General features: G+C 49.1%; 1 protein-coding gene across 1 annotated transcript in view; it reads left to right on the forward strand.

Moving 5' to 3' along the window:
• TXNDC16 (thioredoxin domain containing 16) overlaps nt 1-22,902 on the forward strand; it is a 38,407-nt gene that overhangs the window by 2,609 nt on the left and 12,896 nt on the right. The window contains exons 3-16 of the mRNA XM_021538428.4: nt 4,222-4,425; nt 5,356-5,438; nt 6,162-6,235; nt 7,035-7,109; nt 7,923-8,044; nt 8,562-8,652; nt 10,597-10,753; nt 11,804-11,970; nt 12,289-12,349; nt 13,789-13,933; nt 14,637-14,783; nt 15,231-15,290; nt 22,017-22,185; nt 22,498-22,634. Coding sequence (XP_021394103.3) covers nt 4,257-4,425; nt 5,356-5,438; nt 6,162-6,235; nt 7,035-7,109; nt 7,923-8,044; nt 8,562-8,652; nt 10,597-10,753; nt 11,804-11,970; nt 12,289-12,349; nt 13,789-13,933; nt 14,637-14,783; nt 15,231-15,290; nt 22,017-22,185; nt 22,498-22,634 — 1,657 coding nt within the window. The 5' untranslated portion in view covers nt 4,222-4,256. The remainder of the gene's footprint in view (nt 1-4,221; nt 4,426-5,355; nt 5,439-6,161; nt 6,236-7,034; nt 7,110-7,922; nt 8,045-8,561; nt 8,653-10,596; nt 10,754-11,803; nt 11,971-12,288; nt 12,350-13,788; nt 13,934-14,636; nt 14,784-15,230; nt 15,291-22,016; nt 22,186-22,497; nt 22,635-22,902) is intronic.

Below are 22,902 nucleotides of genomic sequence, written 5' to 3' on the forward strand. Positions count from 1 at the left end.
ATGGTTAGACTCAGTGATCTTAGAGGGCTTTTCCAACCTTAAGGATTGTGTCATTTTTCTGGATCACCTAAAGGAAGCTTGTTTGCATGGGCAAAAATGCAGGAAGAGCTGTCAGTGTTCCTCTCTGCCTTGCATTTTGGAGCAGCAGCAGGAGGCATATTTGTGCTGGGACATCCAGGTGAGCTGCAGAGAGAACTTCAGCCTGTCCATCCTGCTGGAGCTAAGGGATTGAGTCAGCTGCACATGGATTTGGGGTCTGGTTTGTGCCCTCCCTTCCAGGAAATTTGGGAGAACAGCTCACTGGTTAGGTGCTGCCAGAAGGGCTTGGAAGGCAGGTGAGAATCCTGCCAAAAACCTGTGCCAGCAGGGTGTGGGGTGAATGTCCTACTGCAGAGAGAGCCTTGATTTGGGTCAATCAGCACAGGAGAGCTTGAAGTGACTCCATTTAGGAGCATCCTAAGTGCTCCTGGTTTAGGAACATCTACCTAGGGAGTTAAAACCAGCTGAGGCCTCTGCAGGCTGGGAGAGGATGGAATGGGATAAAATGAACAAGGAGCCACAGGGTGGTGTATTTCTGGGGAGACACTGGCACAGGTGCCCAGGGCAGCTGGGGCTGCCCCTGGATCCCTGGAAGTGTCCCAGGCCAGGCTGGAGAGAGCTTGGAGCGCCCTGGGACAGTGGAAGTTGGCCCTGCCCATGGGAAGGTTGGAATTTTGGTTTTAAAGGTCCCTTCCAACCCAAACAACTCTGGGATCCTGTGTTGATATTTAGACAAGACAAAGTGGAGATTTTACATCACTGGCATTGAAGTCCAGGCTGGTGGTGTTTCTGCTGAGTCCAAGGAAGCCTGTGGATGGTGGAAGGTGGTCCCAGCTGGCTGGGCAGTTCATAATTCCAGTAGGACAGCAGTTCATCCTTGTCTCGTGACTCTTAAATCCCACCCCACATCACCCTCCTGTGGGATTATGTTTTTTTCCTGACTTAGAGATGGGGTAATTGAGAGGTGTTTTAAAAACTTCCATTTTATTTTTAGTTATATGTGAAGGGTAAAATAATACAGATGTTATAATTTATATTATTATAATTATAAATTAACTATTTCTTAATTATAAGTGTTTTCTGGCTTATTAGTTTTTTTTACACTATATTTGTAAATGTTTTAAAGTTATTTATTTAAAATTACTCCTCATGGGTCTTACTACAATGCATTTTTATAGTTTTATTTTTCTAAAGTATTTAGTCTTATTTGTAAGGTTATCTTTTAAAACTTGTTTCTAGTTTTATTTATTTTTTAATAATGTTTGTTTTATATTATGGCATTTTTAAGTTAGTATTTCTTACTTTAAGGTTTGTATATAAATATATATTATATAAACCTTCTATCAAACTTTAAAAAATTCTTTATTTCTTTCTTCCACCACACTTTATTTATTTCTTCCACCCTCTCTTTAGGAAGCTCAGCTTTCTCAGTGATAAATCTTGGCAGCTGAGATCTGTGTGAGGAAAGGTGTCATGGGAAGCAGCTGGGATCAGAGGTGATCCCAGCCCATGGATTCCACTGCAGGATTCCAAAAAAAAAAAACCCTGATGTGGCACAAGCAATTTATGCCCCCGCAAGAGTTTGGGCTGGATATCTCTGATGGATTCGGTTTCACCTCAGGTCACCTGCAGTGACTTTAACCACCTTGCCTGGCTCTGCCTTGGAATTGTGACAGTGGAAACATGAGCCAGGCCTGGCATTTCACCAGTGCTGTCCCTTGTCCATGGGCTTAATCTTTCCCCGCAGTGACACAGAGCTGCTTCACACATCCCTGGTATTTTCACACATCCCTGGCAATCCTGCAAGTGTCAGTGCTGCAGGGTTGTGGCTGTTTCCAGCCCTAGGGGGTTCATTTTCCATTGATGGGAAAGAGGTGACAGAGGAAATGGCCTAAAAGCTGAATATTCAGGTCTGGGGTGCTGGGGAGCAGAGGGAAGTTGCTGGGCAGGATGGAGTGATCAGGAGGTGAGAGGGAAGGGGTGAGCACACATTTTTCACTGGACCCCAGAATGGTTTGGGTTGGAAGGGACCTTAAATCCCATCTCATTCACACCCCCTGCCATGACAGGGACACCTTCCACTGTCCCAGGTGGCTCCAAGCCCCATCCAGCCTGGCCCTGGACACTTCCAGGGATCCAGGGGCAGCCACAGCTGCTCTGGGCACCCTGTGCCAGGGCCTGCCCACCCTCACAGGAAAGAATTCCCAGTTCCAAATTTCCCATCCATCCCTGCCCTCTGGCAGTGGGAGCCGTTCCCTGTGTCCTGTCCCTCCATCCCTTGTCCCCATTCCCTCTCCAGCTCTCCTGGAGTCCCCTTAGGCACTGGAAGGGCTCTGAGCTCTCCTTGGGGGCTGGAGTTATGTTTTAAATGCTGGCCCTCTCTTCCAGATATAATTCTGTGACATCTTGTAGTCCTTGGAGGCTGCTCCTCTTCCTTCCTTGACAGTAAGCTCTCCCATTTGACCTGGGCTGGTTCCCACGTGCCAGGATTGTGTTTATTTTTCCATCCTGCCATAGCCAAGCTTGTCATTTAATAAACATCAACCCCCCCCCAGCCTGATCCCTGTCCCCTCTGTAAGCCAGGGGAACAGATGGGAGGGCATGGGACCAGAAATGCCTGACACTGTCCAAAGCTGGAAAGGAGACAACTAGATATTTTGAGATGAAAAGAAAAAAAAAAAATTAATGTATTTCCAGCTCTGCTGTGCCTTCAGGCCTGATCCAACCCCCTCAGCTCCTGGAGAAGGAGCCTGTGAAGGCTGAGTGTGCCTGTCAGTAACTCCTCACTCCTGGAGCATGGCAGGGAAGTTTTCCCTGCTCGTTTTTGGAGTGTTTGAGCTTGGGTTGATCCCAGGGCAGCCGTGGTGAGCTGACAGCCTCTGCCAGGGTGTTTGTTGGAGGAGTGACAGCCCATGGACACAGGGTGTTTGTTGAGGGAAGCAGCTGCAGCTCGTGATGTAAATTCTGCATGGATTCAGGCCCAGCTTTGTCCCTTTGTTGAGCAGGGAGCAGCCACGCTCCAGCAGCAGAGAGCAATCCCTGAGGAGCAGGCTGGGAAGGAATGGAGTGGGAAGAAAGTGGCTTCTCATCCTTTAACCTCCTCACATCATCTGCCATGGCCTGGAGTGAGCAGAATCCCAAAATCTCAGATTTGGTTGGGAGGGACCTTAAAGATCATTTTGTTCCATCCCAGGGGCAGGGACACTTCCCACTAAAATCAATCTGTTCAGGAAAATTCACACTTAATAAATGTATTCCCTGGGAAAGTCAAGATAGCTGCTAAGAAGTGGCAAAGTCAGTAGCCAGAAGCAGAAAAGATTTTACAGAATTTTTGTCTGACTTGCTGCTACACATATTTTAGGTCAAGGGTAATCTGATTTTTTAATTAATCCTTTAAAGGTTAAATTGTATAGAATGTCTGATCACAGAGTAAAGTAAAAAACCCAGCAGTATATACAAAAATAGCATCCATTTAAGTTACATAAATCCTTATAAATATAAGAGAGAAATCAGTTATTCTATATAAAAAAAAAATTGGAACATGTGTTCCTGAAGCACCAGCAGAACATCCTCATGCTGAGGACTTCAGCTAGAAAATCTTTATAAATATACCTGCAAAATTCTTCCTCACTCTGACCAGGAACAAGTGTCAGAAGATGCACATTTCTCTTTTGCACTCAAACAAGAGCTCTCCTATTTGAATCTCAAATGGCCATTTGGTTTTTGGCAACCACAACACATCCCATCCCTTTGCAAACACCTTTCAGGGCCACATAAATTCTACTGGCATCCTCACAGCTTTGTAGCAGGAATTGAGACAGTTTGGGCGGGGGTTTGTGGATGATGCTGTCACTGTTTTGATGCCTGTGCATGGAATTTTTGTTTGACTCAAAAGAAATAAAAAGGAGGGAAGAAAACCAGCCCTGAACTGAAAGCACTGAGGGTCTGTGCACTTGAAGGTGCCACTCAGAAGGAAGAGAGTGGCCTCTCCTGTCGTCTTTGCAGTTGTCTGAGTCACCTGTGGATTTTGTGACTAATTCATAATACCCTCAAGATGTTTGTCATATTAATAATAACTTCCACAGTTGGAAATTACAACCATGTAACAGAGACTAAAACAAAGAAACACTCATATATGTGTTTGTGTGTGTTTATGTATTTTTAAATTTTTTTTCCCCCCAGTTGTGACTCTCCTGTGCCTGTAGCTGGGAATAGCCATGTCAGCCCAAAAGGACAGATGGGTTTCTTCCTTGGTTTTCCTTCTCTTCTGTGCCTCCTCCATCCCAAAATGTGGAAGTGCCAGCCTGCAGCAGGAGCCGAACCCCCAGCACTATTTCAGTGGCTTGGAAGCTGGAAAAACATCCTTGGCTTTTTTCACCCCCAGTGGTACGTGTTTAATGTGAGTTTCCATCAGCTGGGGCTCAGCAAGGCTGCGTGAGAGTGGAACAACCACAGAATCATGGAATGGTTTGAATTGGAAGGATCTTAAATCCCATCCAGTTCCACCCCTGCCATGGCAGTGACACCTTCCACTATCCCAGGCTGCTCCAAGCCCTGTCCATTCTGGCCTTGGACACTTCCAGGGATTCAGGGGCAGCCACAGCTTCTCTGGGAATTCTATTACAGCCCCTCCCCACCCTCTCAGCCAGGAATTCCCAGTTCCCAATCTCCCATCTGGCAGTGGGAAGCCTCTCCCTGTGTATTGTCCCTCCATCCCTTCTAAAGAGTCTCTCTTCATCTTTCTTGTTGGCTCCTTCAGGCACTGGAAGGCTGCAGTTAATTCACCCCAAAGCCTTCTGTTTTCCAGCTCTCAGCCTTTCCTCTAGCAGAACTGATCCATCCCTCTGATCAACCTGTGGCCCTCCTCAGTGAAGGGGCAGTTCTTGAGGTTTTTAAACCCAAGGGGGTTTTGAGGAGCTGGTTAAGCACTGTGTTTGCAGAATTCCAAGTGCTCCTGACAGGCAGAGACCTCTTGGGATAGGTTCTTTCCTGGTTGTGTCCTCAGGCACGGTCCTTCAAACATCTTCATTCATTTTCTGGATTATTTTCTGGAGGTACTGTGGAGAAGAAAGCAAATTTCCTAAAGGATTTTTCCCTCTTCCATAATACCTGCTAAAAAAAGGGAAATCCCTTTCCTGAGGGAGAACTAAAGGCTGTCATGGATTAGGAGAACATCCTTGACCTTGCTTTTGTTCTTTGTGATTTCCCAAAGACGTTGGCATGGGCTGAGGAACATCTCCCACATCTCAGTGTGTGGCAGGAGGATGCTCTTCACCCTGAGGACTTGGAGAGGATTTTTTTGTGTGTGTGTTTCAGTTTCTCCTGGTGCTCAGCCCTTCTGGGAGCAGATTGAGAGCTCAGCTGAGGCCCTCCAGGACTATGGTGTTTCCGTGGTGAAGGTAAATGGGACTCAGGGAAGCTGCTGGGTGGGATGGAGTAAGGAGGAGATGAGCAGGGAAGAGATGAACACAGATTTTTCCATAGGCTCTGGACTCACAGAACAGCTTTGGCTTTCAGGGACCTTAAAGCTCATCTCTTTCCACCTCACCTTCCATGGACAGGGACACCTTCTACTATCCTGGGTTGCTCCAAGCCCTGTCCAGCCTGGTCTGGAACATTTCCAGGGATGAAAAATCCCCAACTTCTCTGGGCAGCCTGTTCCAGTGTCCATGTTCATGATGGACGAGGTTGGCTAAGTTCTTTTCAGCTCAGTGCAATAAATATTTCATACAAAGGAGTTTTTAGCTGAAATTTTATTCAGATTCACGTGAGGGAATTACAAATTCAGGCAAGTGTAATTAGACTCTAAGAAGTGCTTATATATTTATATTTGGATTTATTTGGTTTCCTCCAGCTACAGACCAAGTTCAGTAAGGAAGCACTGATCTGTCCCTTTGAATATGCTGGGTAGACCATGGGGTCTTTTGTTCCTCTCTTACTCAAATCAGCAGGCTGAGCTGGAAAACTGAAGTACAAACTCCACTCTCCATTTCTGTCTCCATTTTGGTGGATTTTCCCTTCTTGGAAAGGCTGGATTTACAGTCTTGAATGGAAGAAAGCTGTAGGGGGTGTGTGTGGTCATTGTGGGGCTGAATCTGTAATTACATGTATTTGCTGTCTAGGTGAATTGTCCCAAAGAGGATGTCTCAAGATATTGTGGAAAAGAAAATGCATTAAGGAAAGCCTTCCTGTTCAGGTGAGGAGCATTTCTGGGCACTGCACTGGGATCACTTTCCAGTGCAAGTGTTTGAAGGAAACACTGTCAGCAATCAGAGATGTCTGCGGAGGAATGAGAGGAGCCATGAGGAGAAAAGTGACCCGCATAGTTTAGCCAAAGGTACCCCCAAAATTCCAGCACAGGCAGAGGAGATGCTTTGTCCTCAGTGTGAATTCCCCCATCCTGCCCCAAGTTCCTTGGAGCAGCAGAGGGATGAGCTGTGGAATGCAACCACAGGAGAAACCCTCCATCAATGTTTTGCTGTTCCTCTGGCCTCCCACCCCCAGAGCTGTACTCAGGCCACAAGATTTTGGGTCTAGTCCAAGAAAGAAACACTTTTTGGTGGTCTCCTTGTTGGTCGGATTATATCTTCTGCCCTGGATGGGAAGGTTCAGCTCCTGGTCACTCCAAGGGTTGTCACAGGAAGCTTTTCCATGTATCAGCTCAGTTTTCATTGACTGTTGTACTGATAATCATGGAATAATTAAGGTTGGAAAAGACCTTTAACATCATCAAGTCCAACCTTTCCAAAGACCTTTAACATCATCAAGTCCATCCCTTCCCCAGCACCGCCAAGGCCACCATGTCCCCAGGTGCAGCAGGAACCTGCTCAACTGGGCGTGAATGATTCCCAACTCTGATCAAAGACATCTCAAGTGTGTTCTGCTATTTCTCCATCATCCTCCCTATCATTCTGTGCCTACCTTGTCTCCCTTTTTCCATGGATCCATGCAGTGCATCTCTCTCAATTCTTTTGGTGACTCTTTTCTCTCCCCAGAGGAAACCGACTGATCCGAGAGTTCCTCACCGATGCTCTGTTCGACGTGAACTCCATCGTCGCCAACGTTTTGTTGTAAGTCCAGACCACGTCCCACTCTCTGAAATCCTTTTCCTTTCTATTCCCCCTAAATGCCAACCCCAGGCTGATGCCTTGTGTCCCATCTGGGTTGCCAGAAACGGATGCCTTGTGAAGGCTGAGCTAGAACAGAGACCAGAGGGAGCTAAAGAATAAAGCAGGGATTTATTCAAAGGATCTCTCCTCCATGGATCCACCTTGGGCAGCACAAGAGCCCAGCCAGGGTTGTACTCAAGATGAACCAAAATGGTCCCAAAATGCACAACTGCTCACAGGGACTCTCCCTGGGATCAGTTCTGCTCCATTGGCACCTTGGAGTTCATTGTCCCATTCCAGCTCCAGCCCATCAGTCCCACCCTGCTGGTTTTTCTCTCTCCAGCCCACGGTGTTTGTGCTCCTGGGCTGAGGTTTGGATCATTTGTCCTTGGTGCCCAGCTGGAGCAGGAATTGTTTTGTGTCCCTGCTCTGTGCACAGAGCTCAGCATCCCCTGATCTGGAGCCCAGACCCACACACTAAAGCAGCACAGAATCTGAAAAATATAAAACCTGAGGCATCAAGGTATACCAGGGGCTGCTCTCAGTCAAGCTTGTCTCTTCATAATCGTTTGACCCTGTTAAACTTTTTCCCTTGAGACAACTCACCAGCACATACCTGGTGGTGTGGGCACACACTGGGCACCTCCAGTTGGCTGTGAATCCTTAATCTGCCAGCAAGAAGCTGGAATTTTACCCTGTTTTTCCCATCATGGTTGTGTGGCTGTAAATTTACTCTTCAACCAGTTGCTAATAAGGTTTTCTCTGCCTCCACAGTGCCCTGCTCTTTAATGAAGTTAAATATGTTGAAACACTGGCAGACCTTGAGAACATTGAAAATCTATTGAAAGGGAAGTCCAACATGGTCTTTGCCTACGTACCAGCTACTGGGACAGCAGGTATGGATTTTCAGCTTTCCATCTTTCCTCTCTTCCTCCAGCTTTTTTTTTTTTTTTTTTGGTAGAATATCCAGGAGCTGAGTTTCTGATCCAAAGTCTTTCAAAGGAAAACCTGAAAGGGCCACCCAGCCACAGGATCTCTATTTCCATATGTTTTGCTTTGTTTCCAAAAGGAATCAGTTGCACCAGAAACGTTTTGCTGGGAGCACAAACCTTGAGAGACGGACTTGGAGAGAGACAGCAAGCCAGTGGATGCTATCTTAAAAATAATAAATCCCTGGGCAGATCTTTGGCTCTGCAGTGGAATGGATTCTCACACAGCACCTGTTTGCTGGGGATCAGGAATGGGATCCAGCTCCAGTTGCTCACTTCCCTTCACAGTGTGTTTTCAGACAGACTCTGTGACATTGTACCAAGAGTTTCTGAAAGCTTGGGAATTGATATTTACACCTGGCAATGATGAAACAGGAGATATGGAGGGAACAAAGCTAAGTTCACCTTGTCTTTCCCTTTCCAGAGCACAGAGCTGTGATGGAGGCAGCTTTTGTCTATGGGACCATCCACCAGTTTGTCCTGACAACTGAGGCAGCACTGCTGAAGACCACCAGGTATGTCCAGACACATCCCACCGTGGAGAGCCACTTCCATGCACTGTTTGCCTCACTCCTGGGGTCTCAAATTCCACAGCAACTCTGGGATGGCATTAGGATGTTGTGCCAAGGGTGGACAGTCAGATCTGTTTTCCAAAAGTTGCTGGTTGTGTTCCTTGGAGTAGCCTTGCTGTTTGTGGCTGTATTGGGTGGGATTTCACAGGAGAAGAGCCCTGTGTCTCTTTTCTGTGGCTGATGGATCAAACCTCAGCCATGGGTTTCCAGGAGAGCTGATGTTAAAATCCTAAAGCACTCCCACCTCGTGCTGTGATATCCAAGAGCAAAAACTGGAGCACTGCTCATGGATTTGGGAATTCCCATCCTGTGGCCTCAGTGGTCACCCCCTTCCCATACAGGAGGAGCTGCTTTAGAATGGCAGATCCTTCCATGTGATTGCTGGTGTGACCTCCTGCAGTCAGGAATGTGGGGGAGGAGGTGGGAACAGCACATGGGGTATTGCTTCCTCAGCCCACAGTGTGCCCAGCTGGCCAAGAGGCCACTGGCACCTGGCTTGTACCATCCTGTGGCTACAGAGCCAGGGCAGAGATTGTCCCTCCTGTGCTGGCACTGCTGGGGCCACACCTCAGATCCTGGGGTCAGTTCTGGGCTCCTCATGACAAACACTGAGGGGCTGGAGTGTGTCCAGGGAAGGGAACAGAGCTAGAAAGGGGCTGGAGCACCAGGAGAGGCTGAGGGAGCTGGGAAGGGGCTCAGCTTGGAGAAAAGGAGGCTCAGGGGGGACCTTGTGGCTCTGCACAGCTCCTGCCAGGAGGGGACAGCCAGGAGGGTCGGGCTGTGCTCCAGGGAACAGGGACAGGGCAAGGGGAAATGGCTTAAAGTTGTGCCAGGGGAGGTTTGGATGGGATATTAGGGAAAATTCCTTCCTGGAAAGGGTTGTTGTGTCAGAACAGGCTGCCCAGGACAGGGGTGGAGTCCCCATCCCTGGAGGGATTTAAAATCTGTGTGGATGTGGCACTTGGGGACATGGCTCAGTGATGGCCTTGGCAATCCTGGGTTGGACTTGGAGGGCTTTTCCAACATTAGTAACTCCATCATGAGTTACCTGGGACTTTGTCAAAGGCACCAGAGTGACAAAATCACCCCGTCCCGAGGTGCCGTTCATTCCATCCTTGCAGGATTTCGGGGAATCGTGCTGTGGCTCCCGCTAGATGGCACGGTTGTCATTGCACAGAAATCGCCTTAATTCTCCTTAGAGCAGCGCCGCCTCCTCCCGACCTGCTGAAGTGGTGGGTGGGAGCTCCTCCAACAGGAACAGCTTCCAGCCAACCGGGGCAGCAGGATTTGAGGTCTTAATATTGCGCTTTGCTCTTCCATGGAGAGCTCTTAAATCCTTATCCAAAGAAGGTGATCCCTGTTTTAGGTATAGGGAATGGGTGCATCGGAAAAGGAAAGTGACTTCCCAAAGTTACCCACAGGCCACCAGCAGTGATGGTGTCACAGCTAACCAGGGATGCTTTCCACTGTCCCAGGTTGCTCCAAGCTCTGTCCAGCCTGGCCTGGAACGCTTCCAGGGATCCAGGGACAGCCACAGCTTATTTGAGCAGCCTTCAACCCTCACAGGGCACAATTCCCAATTCCCAATCTCCTATCCATCCCTGCCCTCTGGCAGTGGGAGCCTTTCCCTGTGTCCTGTCCCTCCATGCCTTGTCCTCAGTCCCTCTCCAATTCTTCTGGAGCCCCTTTAGGTCCTGAAAGAGGCTTTGAGCTCTCCCTGGATTCTTCTTCTCTCCAGGTGAACAACCCCAGTTCTTCCAGCCTGTTCCACAACCCTGCCAAACCCCGGGCTTGAGGATAATCTGTGAAACACATCAGCAAACCTGCTCCTTCTGTCAGGGCACTTTGAACCCCTGCTCAGGGTGGGTTTTGTTTGCTCTCTCACAGCCATGATGACCCCGATGTCTCTTCTGCCTGGCTCTCGTTCTGCCATTGCCAGTGGGCCACAGAACCAGCCCAGCCCTGCAGGAGGACAGCCCTGGCACAGCCCCTGACCCTGCTCAACATCCACAGGCACCTCAAGCTCATGGGGGCTCCCTTGGTGGTAGGACTGGGAAGGAGAAACTGCTGGGAACCTGGGTGGGAGGCCAGGGTGGGGGTGTGAGGATGAGGGAGGTGAGAGAAGAGAGAAAGGCTGGGTGTGGGATCTGCCCCTTCCAGGGTGGGTCCAGGCAAGGAGCAGGAATCACCTGGTGCAACTGCCTCACCAATTCAGGGCTTGCCAAAATGTAAATATTATTGAGAGCATTTTCCAAATGATTCTTGAGCACTGCCCAACTTGTTCCAGTGCTCTTGGTAAAGAAACCTTCCTGATGTTCTGTCTAAACCTCCCCTGATGCAGCTTTGAACCATTTCCACTTGTTCTATCCCTGGATACTCTGGAAATATCAGCGTTTCCCTCTCCACATCCCCTCAGGAAGCTGTGGAGAGCAATGGGGTCATCCCTCAGCCTCCTTTTCTATAAACCAGACAACCCCAAAGTCCTCAGCTGCTGCCTCAGGAGTTTCAGCACCCTCTGGAATTTGATATCGGTCCCTCACACCTTGGTGATCACAAGGAAGAGGAGGCTCCCTCAAATTTCCTCCTTTCACGGGGCAGAGAACTTCAGCAGCCTCCTGTTCCCAGTGGTCATCCTTGGCCGTCCAAAAGGATGAGTAGATGAAGGAATGCTCCTTCAGCCATATTCCTGGATTAGGCTCATGGAGGGATGGCACTTCATCAAGCACCTATGTGCTGTCATGAAGCAGCACGTCCAAGGCAGAAAGGGAAGGATTCCAGCTCTTGCATGTTGTGGCTGGGATTCTCAAACTGCCCCAGGGAGTGGATGCCAGGTAAATAAAAATGAGTGGAAATTTGACATCTGGAATTGCTAAACCACAAACCCCCCCCCCCCACAAAATAAAGCCCAGGTTTTTAACAGGGAAGGTCGTGACATGTTGGAACAATTTAATTGCAGTTGTGTGGGCTCTACTTCCATGGATGTTTTAGAATTGTGTTTGGAAGCTTTTTCCTGAGGATTTCTGTGGCTGGGAAAGAACTGAGGTACCTTCAACTTGTGGAGCTGTGCTGCAGCATAACCCTGGCTGTTCTCCAGACAGAGGTTGCTGAGGACCCAGAGAAGATCTCCACTGTCCACTTGCAGCTCGGGCTGCCCCTGGTGTTCATCCTGAGCCAGAAAGAGACCTACGAGGCTGACAGGAGGACAGCAGAGTTTGTGGCCTGGCAGCTCTTGGGGAAAGCAGGAGTTGCCCTTTTGTCCAGGTATTTTGTTTTGGGGTTCTCCTTGCTTTTTCTGGAGTTTATGAGGTGGGTTACCCCAACACCAGGATGACAGTCAGTGGACTCAATCACATTTGGATGAAAGGCAGTAAAGCCAGGCTATATCCTGTGACAGGGTTTCATATTTAAGGATTTGTCCAGAATTGTACTAATTTGAAAGTGTTACTGGTTTAGGGGTGGAAAAAATATTCAGACTAAGAGAGATTTTGGAGAGGAAACTTAGCAGTGGTGGAATTAGGGCAGAAAGAGGAGGGGTGATCTTCCATGTCACTACCTAATATTCACTTTGTGTTTTGGAAGGGACCTCGTAGAGCTGAACGTTCTGCACCGGTCAAACGTCGCCCTCAAGACACCAGATGAGGTTGGATGCTGGATTTCTTTATTGGACAACTCTTAGCTCTGGAGAGGGTGGTGGGATATTGCTCCTCTCTGGGATTGATTTGACAGCATTCCCTGAAGCTCAAGGGGAAGTGTCTTTCCCAGGCTATCCAGAGAATCTGTGGATTTCCCATCCCTGGAAGTGTTCCAGGCCATGTTGGACAGGGCTTGGAGCAGCCTGGGATAGTGGAAGGTGTGGAACTGGGTGATCTTTAATGTCCCTTCCATGATTCCATGATTTGGGTGCTGCAGAGCCACTGTGCCTGCTGGGAAAGAGAAAACAGTGAGTTTATTTTGGTCCAAAACATTGAGTGACACCTCCACTACCCCTTAAGGCAACACAAAGTTGTGAACTCCATCCAAGTGTAAATTCCCCAAAAGATTTGGGCTTCTGAAAGGCCTTAGGAAAGGTGTCAAAAGATGGGAGAGGGACTGAGTGTGAAACAAAGAGCAAACAACCAAAGGTCTGTGCTGGCTTATCTAACCCAGTGCCTCTGGCAGTGAGCTGGGAGAAGGGCAGGGTGTGAGTTAAATGAGGTTGATCAGGATGAGTTAACTCTGGAGGGATCTGACCCAGCTTGTGAGGCAGGCTGGAATTGGGTGCTGGCAGATGCCAGGGAACACATGATGCCCCAGATTACCTGAACTGTCCCACTGGTGATTTCAGGTGCAGGATCAGACCTGAGCATCCCCTGAGGGCTTCCCATGGCCTGCTGAGAGACGTGCACATTGGGTGGCTCTGGGAGCCCGTGGGAGGTGCAAGCACTTTGTCATTTCTCTCAGCTCCTGATGAACTTTCCATTTTCTCTCCAGTGCCTTTGTCTGAGCTGGTGCCAGTGCTGGTTTTAAGCTGACAAGGTCTCATTTCTGAGAAATTCATGTTGCTTTTTTGCTTCTTTCCATGGGTGGCCAGTCCCTGTACGCTTGGGAACATTTCTCCTGGCTGAGCTCCATGAGATAAAGGATTTTTTGAGCTGGTTTCCCAGGCTGTGATGGGCTCCTTGGACCCAGCCTGACCCCTCTAATGAGGGGACATCCAAGTGGCCCCTGTACTTCCCTGCTCTTCTTCCTTGGCCACTGGGATTTTTCCTGCAGTGCTGGATCTGAGTTAAGTTGCTGGGAGATGGGGCTGGTGTTCACTTTCACCACAGGATCCTTCATAATCACATTTACTTACTTAGCCAGTTTTCCTTTCATTTACAAAGAAACATCAGCCTGGAGTGAGAAAAACTCATGCACAGGAGAAATTGAGTCAAAGAAACATTACCCAGACATTCCCCTGTTTGGCAGCTTCAGGGATCCGTGACATATCCCAAAAATAAGGAGTTGGGAGATGGTGCCCCATCAGCCTGGAGTTTGGTCTGCAGTCAAAATAAGCAGAGGGGGAATGCTGTGCTCCCACTGATTTGTTGTTTTCTTCAGGGAATGCCAATCCAATACCTGGTCTTGGAAGACACTGATGAAGTTATAACCTTGGTGGAAGATAAGAACAAGGTGAAACAAATCCAGGAGGATGAACAGGAGGAGGAGGAGGAAGATGAAGATGAGAAAGAGAATAACAATCAAGGTGTGCAATTAATCAAGTGAAAAGCTGATTGTCATCAGACAGAAGGTGCAATCAGCATCAGACATGGCAAAGCATTAGAGAGCACTTGCAAACCATCACAGTCACTTCATGGTGGCCACAAAGTGGCTCTTTCATTCTCTGAGGTCACTGGAATATGACAGACAGGTCTGATTTTTAGTGGAAACACCAGAGAGAAAAATCAGAGCTGTTGGAGGAGCAGTTGCTGTGTGAGGGACAGGAATGTGCTTGGATGCTCCAAAGGCATGGGGGGGTTGAAGTGCTCCCAGCACTTTGTACTCTACAAGCATCTGAAAATCATCCATCCCCTTGGAAGGGTTTGAGACACGTTTTTTTAAGAGCAGATCCAGACTTGCTTCCTCCAGGGAGAAAACTCTGGTTCCTGCAATGCAGAATTGAAAATGCATTTGTTCTCTGTGGAAAACTGGGGGTGTTTTCTTAATAAAAAGGGGGCAGGATCCTAGAGGAGCTTAGAGTATTGTTCCAGTCAAGGACAGAGCTGGTGTGAGGTGGGACTGGGGCATTTTGAGGGGTTTGTCTGTGTGGCTGTACCTCCTCTCCCCATACAAGATTTCACTCACCCCACGTCTCTGCTGAGGGGTTCTGCATTACAAAATCATGCACTGGGGTGGCCCAGGGAGCTGCAGTTCCCCCTGCCCTGGACACACCTGTGGCTCCTTTGCAGATATTCAGGATGACCAGGTGGTGGAAGCAGTTTCCAGGGACAAGAAGAGAGAGCTGCCCCTGGAGCAGATCCTTGTCCTGACAGAGGAGAACTTCCACTCTTCCCTCTCAGAGGCTGCTCGGACAGTGGTGCTGTTTTATGCCAGCTGTGAGTATGAAATGTGGCCTGGCTGTCCCTTTTGTCACTTTGGGATGTTCTCTGTGCTTTCCATGATCCTGAAGACAAGTTCTGACCATTAATCTGTGCCACCTCCTGTCCCATGGGCACTAATAACATTCAGATTAAATCAGTTCTTCTCATTGGCTGATAATAGCAGATATTAATCTGATATTAAGAGATTTTTAACTTACATTTCATAGGAAAAAATGTGGGACAAGAGGGGAAATTAATGTGGCGTGGAATCATGGGCTGGCCTAGACATAGGCAGAGACATGAAGCATGAAGTTAAATTTTCCTTCTTTATTTCAAATCCTCCAGAGCTCAAAGCACCTCAGGATGCAGAGATTCATAATGTGACATTGTCAGGGAGCAAGGTGGGGCTGGCTGTCCCCTGGCTCTCCCTCAGGGCTGTGTTTCCCCTCTCCTGTGTTTCAGGGGAAGCTGTGTCCCTGGCAGTGCTGCGCTCTTACTCCGAGGTGGCTGCTCACCTGAAGGGTAAGGAACCCCAGGGCTCAGGGTTTCATCTGCTCCCCTTGGCAGGAGGAACCAAGACATGGATGGTACCTCATTCCCTCACCTGGAGCACACTCAGTTTTCCTCCTCAGACCTCTAACCAGGTTGTTCAGGAACACTCCTTTGTGTCTGATTTAGGGATCTTTGCAGAATCTCTGTTCCCAGGGGAAAAAACACAGGACGGGAGGAAATGGCCTCAAGTTGCACCAGGAGAGTTTAGGCTGGATATTAGGGAAAATTTCTTTATGGAAAGCGTTGTCCAGACCTGGTACAACTGCCCAAGGCAGTGGTGGAGTCCTCATTCCTGGAGGGATTGAAAAGCTGTGTGGATGTGGCACTTGGGGACAGGGGACAATGGTGGCAGTGCTGGGGGAACAGTTGAACTCGGTGATCTTAGAGGGCTTTTCCAAGCAAAACAATTCCATGATTTTGTGATCCTGGAAACATTCAAGGCAAGGTTGGATGGGGCTTGAAGCAACGTGGGATAGTGGAAAGTTTCCCTGCCCCTTCCAGTCCAAATTAGTCTGTGATCCCTTTTGCTGGGCACAGTGACTGCATCAGGGAAAATTTGGGACGGGCCAGGGGGTGACACAGAGCAGCAAACAGCAGGAACTGTGACCTGGAACGTAGAAACAGGGTCTTGCTTGTGCCCCTCAGGGCTCTGTCCTGCCCAGGCCCTACATCAATGTGCTGGGTGGCACTTCAGCTCTGCTGGAAAAAGGAGCTGTGGTCATCCCTGGTTTTGGAGGGAAGGAGGACAGACAGGTGTGGGCAGGCACAGGGCAGGACAATATCACATTTACAGGGATGGTGCCTCCAGGGCTTGCAGTCTGCCTCAGTTGTGGGAACTCTCACAGGTGGCCACAGAACTTCATAAATAACACAGGGATGGTGAACAATCAGCAGCACTTGGAGACAGCACATCAGGGAACCTGGGAACAAAGGCAGGAGGGAGGGATCCTTCAGGAGGGTCTGTGCAGTGTAAACCTCACACATTCAGGCCTTAAACCCCATCCCATTCTGCTTTTTGGAGAGGTGGGTTCTTGCATGGGCTGAATCTCTTCCAGAGATGCTTCTTTTCTCCCCTTGGCTGCAGGGGACACTGAGGTGGTTTCATCCCACTGTGGCACAGTGGGGAAGTCACATGGATCTGGGCAGGAGCTATTCCAGCACCTCTGGAGGTGGCTGGTGCCTTCTCCTGTTTTTTTTCCTCCATCAAGGCTCATTTTTCCTGGTGCTGGCAGCCCCCTGGGATTGGGCACCGTGTCCTGCAGGATTCAGCAGTGGGGACATAAATGGAGTGTGCAGAGGGCCCCACAGTTTTCTGGGAAGCAGCTGCAGTGGGAGTTGCTTACAAGCTGTCCTGGGAATGCTGCAAGCAGTGCTGAGGGCTGGAGGAAAGCAGCTCTGCATTCATGGTCTGCATGAAGGGAAAGTCATCAGCAGCTTTGATCTGAACTGAAATCCCAGCAATAAACAGGAAGGGACAGGAGAGGTCATTGTTGTTGTGGGGTTGGTGATGGTTTGGGGTTTGTTTTGGACTTCCCCAGCAGCCAGACCAGCTAAAGGAACAACACAGGAGAATCTGTGGGTAAAACCCAGCCTTTTCCCAACCCTTGGTGGGTTCTGTAGGGTCATGTGTGTTCTGAATCACTTGATAACGATCTCAGGGCAGGGAAGCAGCCACAGACAGATTCTCAGCAGAGATCATGAACTGTCTGGGGTCAGGACCTTTCCTCTGTGATCACTCAGGTCTCTCCAAAGACCCTCCAGGCCAGATGGAATTACTCCAGTGTGGTTTCCCTGCCATGAGCTCGGAGCAGACACAGAACAGCTGCATTGGTGGATCTGGAGATCGATCCTTTTTCCCTGCTGGTGAAGGAACTTCAGGGAACTGGGAGATCCAACTACCAGAGGAGCTGGAAAACCTCAGAGGATGCTGTTGCCTGGGCTCTCAGTGATGGTTGGATTAGGAAGAAGACCTCAAGCTGTGCAGGACTGAGAACAGAACATCAGGGTATGGCTTGGGGCACTCTCAGCTCCCCAGAAGCACTGCCTGCTCCAGGGTGGAGCTTCCTTCCCAAGGGCTGGGAATCCACAAGCAGCTGTCTGAGGAGTGAATCACCCGTGCTGGAGGCACATTTTGAGTTGCAGAACCAGGTCCTGCTCCCCATGCCAATTCTTTGTGCAGAATGGCACTGAGAATAGGCCACGTGTGATCAAACACAGGGGAATGGAGGAGGCTGGAGACTGCAATGACCCCGTGAGTCATCCCATTCCAGATGCTCAGCAGATCCTCACCAAGTGAAGTTTCCAGCCCTCAAGTGTTTTCCATTTGTTGAGAGATCCAGTTTAGCAGGAGACAAAGAAGAGCATCTCTGTCTTGCTGAACTGAGCACCTTTTCTACCCTTGGAGCTAGGAGTTTCCACTCTCACTGGGGCTCACTGCTGCACCTCTGATTTGCTTTTGCAAGATGGGAATTTTTGGAGGCAGTAGGGTTAAGAGCAGAGGATGTGAAGGTGAGATAGTGCTGAGCATTTCCTGGGTGGGTTATTAGCCTTTTTTGCAAAGAAAGGAAATCAGTATCTAAGAAGAGCAGTTTATTGTGATGAAAATTGGTTCTGCTTCCCTCCTCTGTGCTTGTGGGGTCTTTTTGACCAGGGACTTACAAAGGCAGGGAGTGAAATTGCAGCTTAAAGACAGGAAAATCAGCTGCGTGATTTAGCAATTTATATCCATGGAGCAAAATGCTGGAGTGAGGGTTTCAGTGTTCATTGTGTGATGTTTTCCAGGTAGATGTTCCCATTCTCTTTTAGACTGTTCCTTTGAAAGTGCAGCACTTTGTACATAACTTTTCTTTCATGTTGGGGCCTTTGGACCAGCTCTTCAAGTGAGCTGGTTTATTAATACAATCATGGAATTGTTTAGGTTGGAAAAGCCTTCCAAGATCATCGAGTCCAACCATTCCCCCTGGCACTGCCAAGGGTACCATTGTCCCATGTCCCCAAAGACCACGTCCACACAGCTTTTAAATCCCTCCAGGGATGGAGACTCCACCCCTGTCCTGGGCAGCTGTGCAAAGCTGGACAACCTTTTCCATGGAGAAATTTTCCCTAATATCCAGTCTAAACCTCCCCTGGCCCAGCCTGAGGCCGTTCCCTCTCCTCCTGTCCCTGTTCCTTGGAGCAGAGCCCGACCCCCCGGCTGTCCCCTCCTGGCAGGAGCTGTGAGAGCCACAAGGTCCCCCTGAGCCTCCTTTGCTCCAGGCTCAGCCCCTTCCCAGCTCCTCAGGAACTCTCCAGCCCCTTCCCAGCTCCTCAGGAACTCTCCAGCCCCTTCCCAGCTCCTCAGGAACTCTCCATTCCCTTCCCAGCTCCCTCAGGAACTCTCCATTCCCTTCCCAGCTCCCTCAGGAACTCTCCAGCCCCTTCCCAGCTCCCTCAGGAACTCTCCAGCCCCTTCCCAGCTCCTCAGGAACTCTCCATTCCCTTCCCAGCTCCCTCAGGAACTCTCCAGTCCCTTCCCAGCTCCCTCAGGAACTCTCCGGCCCCTTCCCAGCTCCATCAGGAACTCTCCAGCCCCTTCCCAGCTCCTCAGGAACTCTCCAGCCCCTTCCCAGCTCCCTCAGGAACTCTCCAGCCCCTTCCCAGCTCCCTCAGGAACTCTCCAGCCCCTTCCCAGCTCCCTCAGCCTCTCCTGGTGCTCCAGACCTTTCCCCAGCTCCATTCCTTTCCCTGAACATGCTCATGCACCATGCTAGTCCTGCCTTCCAAATAATTATAAGTTCAAAAGATTCCTGATTGTTCTTGTTCTCTATGGTATTAATGATTTGTCTTTTCCTGGTTTTCCAAGACATCTAGGACAGATGATCTTGCTGTTGCTGGGTTTATAGCACCTGAAACCACAGGGCAGGATTTTGTGTTCCTCTTTCACCTTTCTACCCATTCAGCAGTGACCACAGGGCTGGACAGTCCTTTGCTGAGTAACTCAGTTCCTGAAAGTTCTGCTTGTTCAGTCATTAATGAAATGGTGCAGGTTGGGGTGGGTGTTTTTCAGGCCAGATGGGGCTCCTTCAGAGCATATGGTAGATAATTCCCTGAGCTAATATCTAAATATTAAAGTTAATCTTTGAAAGAGCTTCAAGCAGCCTCACAACTCGATTTTAACAGGATATCAAAGCCCCATTTCCATGGAATTATTTTCCAGAGTTGGGCAAGACACAAGATGATGTGGTAAGAGATGATGAGAACCAGCTATACTGGATCAGAGGTGTAAATCTGAGGTCAGGCTTTCAGTTGGAGGTCTTCTTGCAGAGTCTGGGAATGACACAAACCATTTCTGCTCTCGTGGAGTGTTTTGACAATTGCTGCCTGCCTGAGTGGATTTGCAGGCCCTTCACTTGTGCTTCTTCCTGCTTTTTCTGCACAAGAGTTTGACACAAGGCAGAACAGCAGCAAACTCCTCATGTGAACTGCAGTGCAGAGCCTTAAATGAAGGTTGCAGAAAATGGTCCTCTGTGGGAGGCCAAGGATACAGGGATAAGGAGTAGGAACTCATGCTGAGGTCACCTCTGCCTTCGCCCCCTCATGGAATCCCAGAAGGGTTTGAGTTGGGAGGGACCTTAAAGCTCCATCTCATTCCACCCCTACCATGGGCAAGGACATCTTCTACTATGCAAGGGTGCTCCAAACCCTGTCCAACCTGCCCTGGAGCCCTCCCAGGGGTTAGGGGGTCCACAACTCCTCTGCACAACGTTTGTGCAACAATCAGCTGTGCTCAGTTCTCAGGAACTTGTTTTAATACTTGGTCAGCCCTCCCCACCTTGGCATGGGCTGCTGCTTGACCCTGCCCAGTGATCTCACTGCCCCTCAGAGCACCCCGGACGTGTTGTTGTTAGATTTTGTTGTTTCTCTCTCGCTGGAAATTTCCAGACAAAACTTGGTTGGGTTTTTCCTTAGGAGGGAAATCTTCCAAACTGCTCCAGATTCTCATTTGCTTGAACCATTCCAAAAACGTGTTTCCCAGGCTGACTTGCTGGGCTCTGCAGAGGTTTCACCAGGACAGAAGAAAAGAATTTTCTTCCCATGGACTGCAGATGCTGTTGAGTGCCCATCCCTTTCCTGCACCACTGGTGGTACATTTGCATCCTGCTTCTCCTCATGGAATGCTGCTGTCCTTACACTTTGCCCTTCAAATTGCTTTCTGCCCCTCTAGGCTGGAGATCAAAACCAGATTGGATGTGTTTTATTCTATCAGCCAGGCCTTTAATGAATTTAGTGATGAGAATCAGACCCAGGACAGGGAGAGAAGAAAACTTGGCTGGTTTCTCTTCAGAAACCATCATCATCTGCCCCAACCCTGGCTTCTGGCGGATTCTTTGCCATGGTCTGCCTCCATATGTGTACTTGTCTCTAGGTTTTATCCCAGCTTTCCCATGCAGCTTTTGAGTCCTGTTCAGAGAAGGATTTGGGGAAGGAATGAAGATTTCTGAGATAGAACATTCCTGCTGTGGGCACGGAGAACTGCACACTGTCCTTGGTCAAGCCTCTGAGGCAGCTCAGGTGAGGCTGGAAGCCAAGGGAAGGGAAGGAGTGAAGCTGGTCAGGATTTAGGTCAGGTTAGCCATGGACCAACAGCAGCCTGTGCTGGGCTTCACTCAGCCCTAAGATGAAAGAAAGGCTGGTAAGGTCCCTGGAAGTGTTCCAGGCCAGGCTGGGCTTGGAACAACCTGGGATAGTGGAAAGTTTAAGAATAAACCTGCCCATGGCAGGGGGTGGAATGAATTGGAGCCTTAAGGTCCCTTCCAACCCAAACATTCTGTGACTTCATTATTCTTTGCTGAAGGAAATGCTGGAGTTGCACAAATCTTGGGCTCGTAGAGAGCACTCAAGGAGCCAACTTTTCATGTGTTTCACTTCTTACCAGCCTCTTGGGTTTCTTGTCTTGGTGTGACCCATAAAAAGCCTTTTTGGGACATTTCCCAGGACCCACAGTTGGACTGACTGCTCTGTAATTCCCAAGTGCTCTTCCTTTCCCACTCCCTTATTTACGAGACTCCTTTCTTAAGGTCCTACAGATGTCTGCTCATGGCATGGGTGGAATCACAGAAAATCCTGAGTTGGAAGGGATGCACAAGGATCATCAAGCCCAACTCCTGGCTCTCAGGATGGCCCTAAGAATCCCACCCTGTGCCTGAGGGCAGTGGATGGGAGCATCTCTCTTCCACCCCCTTTAGCTGATCCATGTGCATTTGGCTTCATGCTTGAGGTAGAATAGAGATTTTTCAATATTGAACAGCTTAATAAATGCAAAAACCTTGGCTGCATCCTCCTCCTCCATCATGCCAAGCTTTATCTTCCCTCTTTCCTGTAAGTGAGTGCCTGCATTATTTCTTCCTCTTGGCCTTATTCCTGAGGTATTTCCAACACCTTTCCCTACTGCCTTTTGAGCTCCTGGACAGATGTCTCTGGATTTTGTGGTGTTGACGAGTCAGATGTGAATGTTTCTGGGAATTAGTGATTTCAAAGGGGAGATGGGCTGTATTCAAAGGGATTGTGTATTTGGGGCTGGATTTTGGTATATTTCTGTCAGCATTAATACAAATATAGACAGTCATATCCACTGAGCTAATAAAAAGCTCTCTTTTCTAACCAATTTATTGTTTTTAGTTTTTCATGTAATTCATGAGTATTTCTTTTCCACTGTAGGAGCCCCAGGGGTTTTGCTGTCCCGGGTGAACTGCTGGGACTGGCCTGGCCTTTGCTCCCAGGAGAATGTCACCCAGTTCCCCACCATCAGGATTTACAAGGAGGGACAGCAGTCAGTGACATATGGTGGCATGTGGGAAACCGAAGAGCTGAGCAGCTTCATCCTGCTGTGAGTGACAAATCCCCAGTGGGACATCTGCCACATCTTCTGTTACCATCCCTGCCTTTTTGCTGGAATTCCTTCTCTGTTATTTTTAGTGGGGCTCCCAGTGCTCTCAGTTTGGCTCAGGCTGTTCCCTCTCAGCTCCAGCACCTCTCTGGTGATAATTATCACCTTCCCAGATGGTCATTTTTGTATCTAATGAGGTGTCACACTTGTCCCATTGTGATGGAGCCTTGTTGGATTGAGGTTGCCATGTTGTCTCTTCATCCCAAAAGCAGAAAAGACAACAGCCCAAGTTGTTTCTCTGCCTTTCCACAGGAGCCAGGTTTCCTGCCCCCTGAAGCTGGCCACGATGGATGAAGCAGAAGGATATTTAAGAGGGGAGTTTCCATCTGAGCTCTCATCCCACCACCACACCTCACTCCTGGGAGTTTTCAGCTCAGCCACCAGTGAAGGTTTGTTGGGATTGGTGGGTTTGGCACTCTCCAGCTTCATTCCTGGTGGGACTGGGCTGCTTCCAGCTGTTGGAAGTTCACAACACAGCCTGCCTGGCACTGCCTTTTCCAGTTGTACAGTGAGAAGGTAGCAGGTGGTTCCAGGGGTGGGATTTCAGACCCATACCCTGGCTCAGAGGACACTCGGCTGCCAGGTGGGTTTGTTACACCCACTGTGGGAGTAGAAACTTCCCAAGCCTGTTGTTCCTGTTGTACCTCCTGCCCCTTG

Source organism: Lonchura striata, chromosome 5, assembly GCF_050655825.1.
Source record: "Lonchura striata isolate lonStrDom1 chromosome 5, ASM5065582v1, whole genome shotgun sequence".
Classification (NCBI taxonomy): Eukaryota; Metazoa; Chordata; class Aves; order Passeriformes; family Estrildidae; genus Lonchura; species Lonchura striata.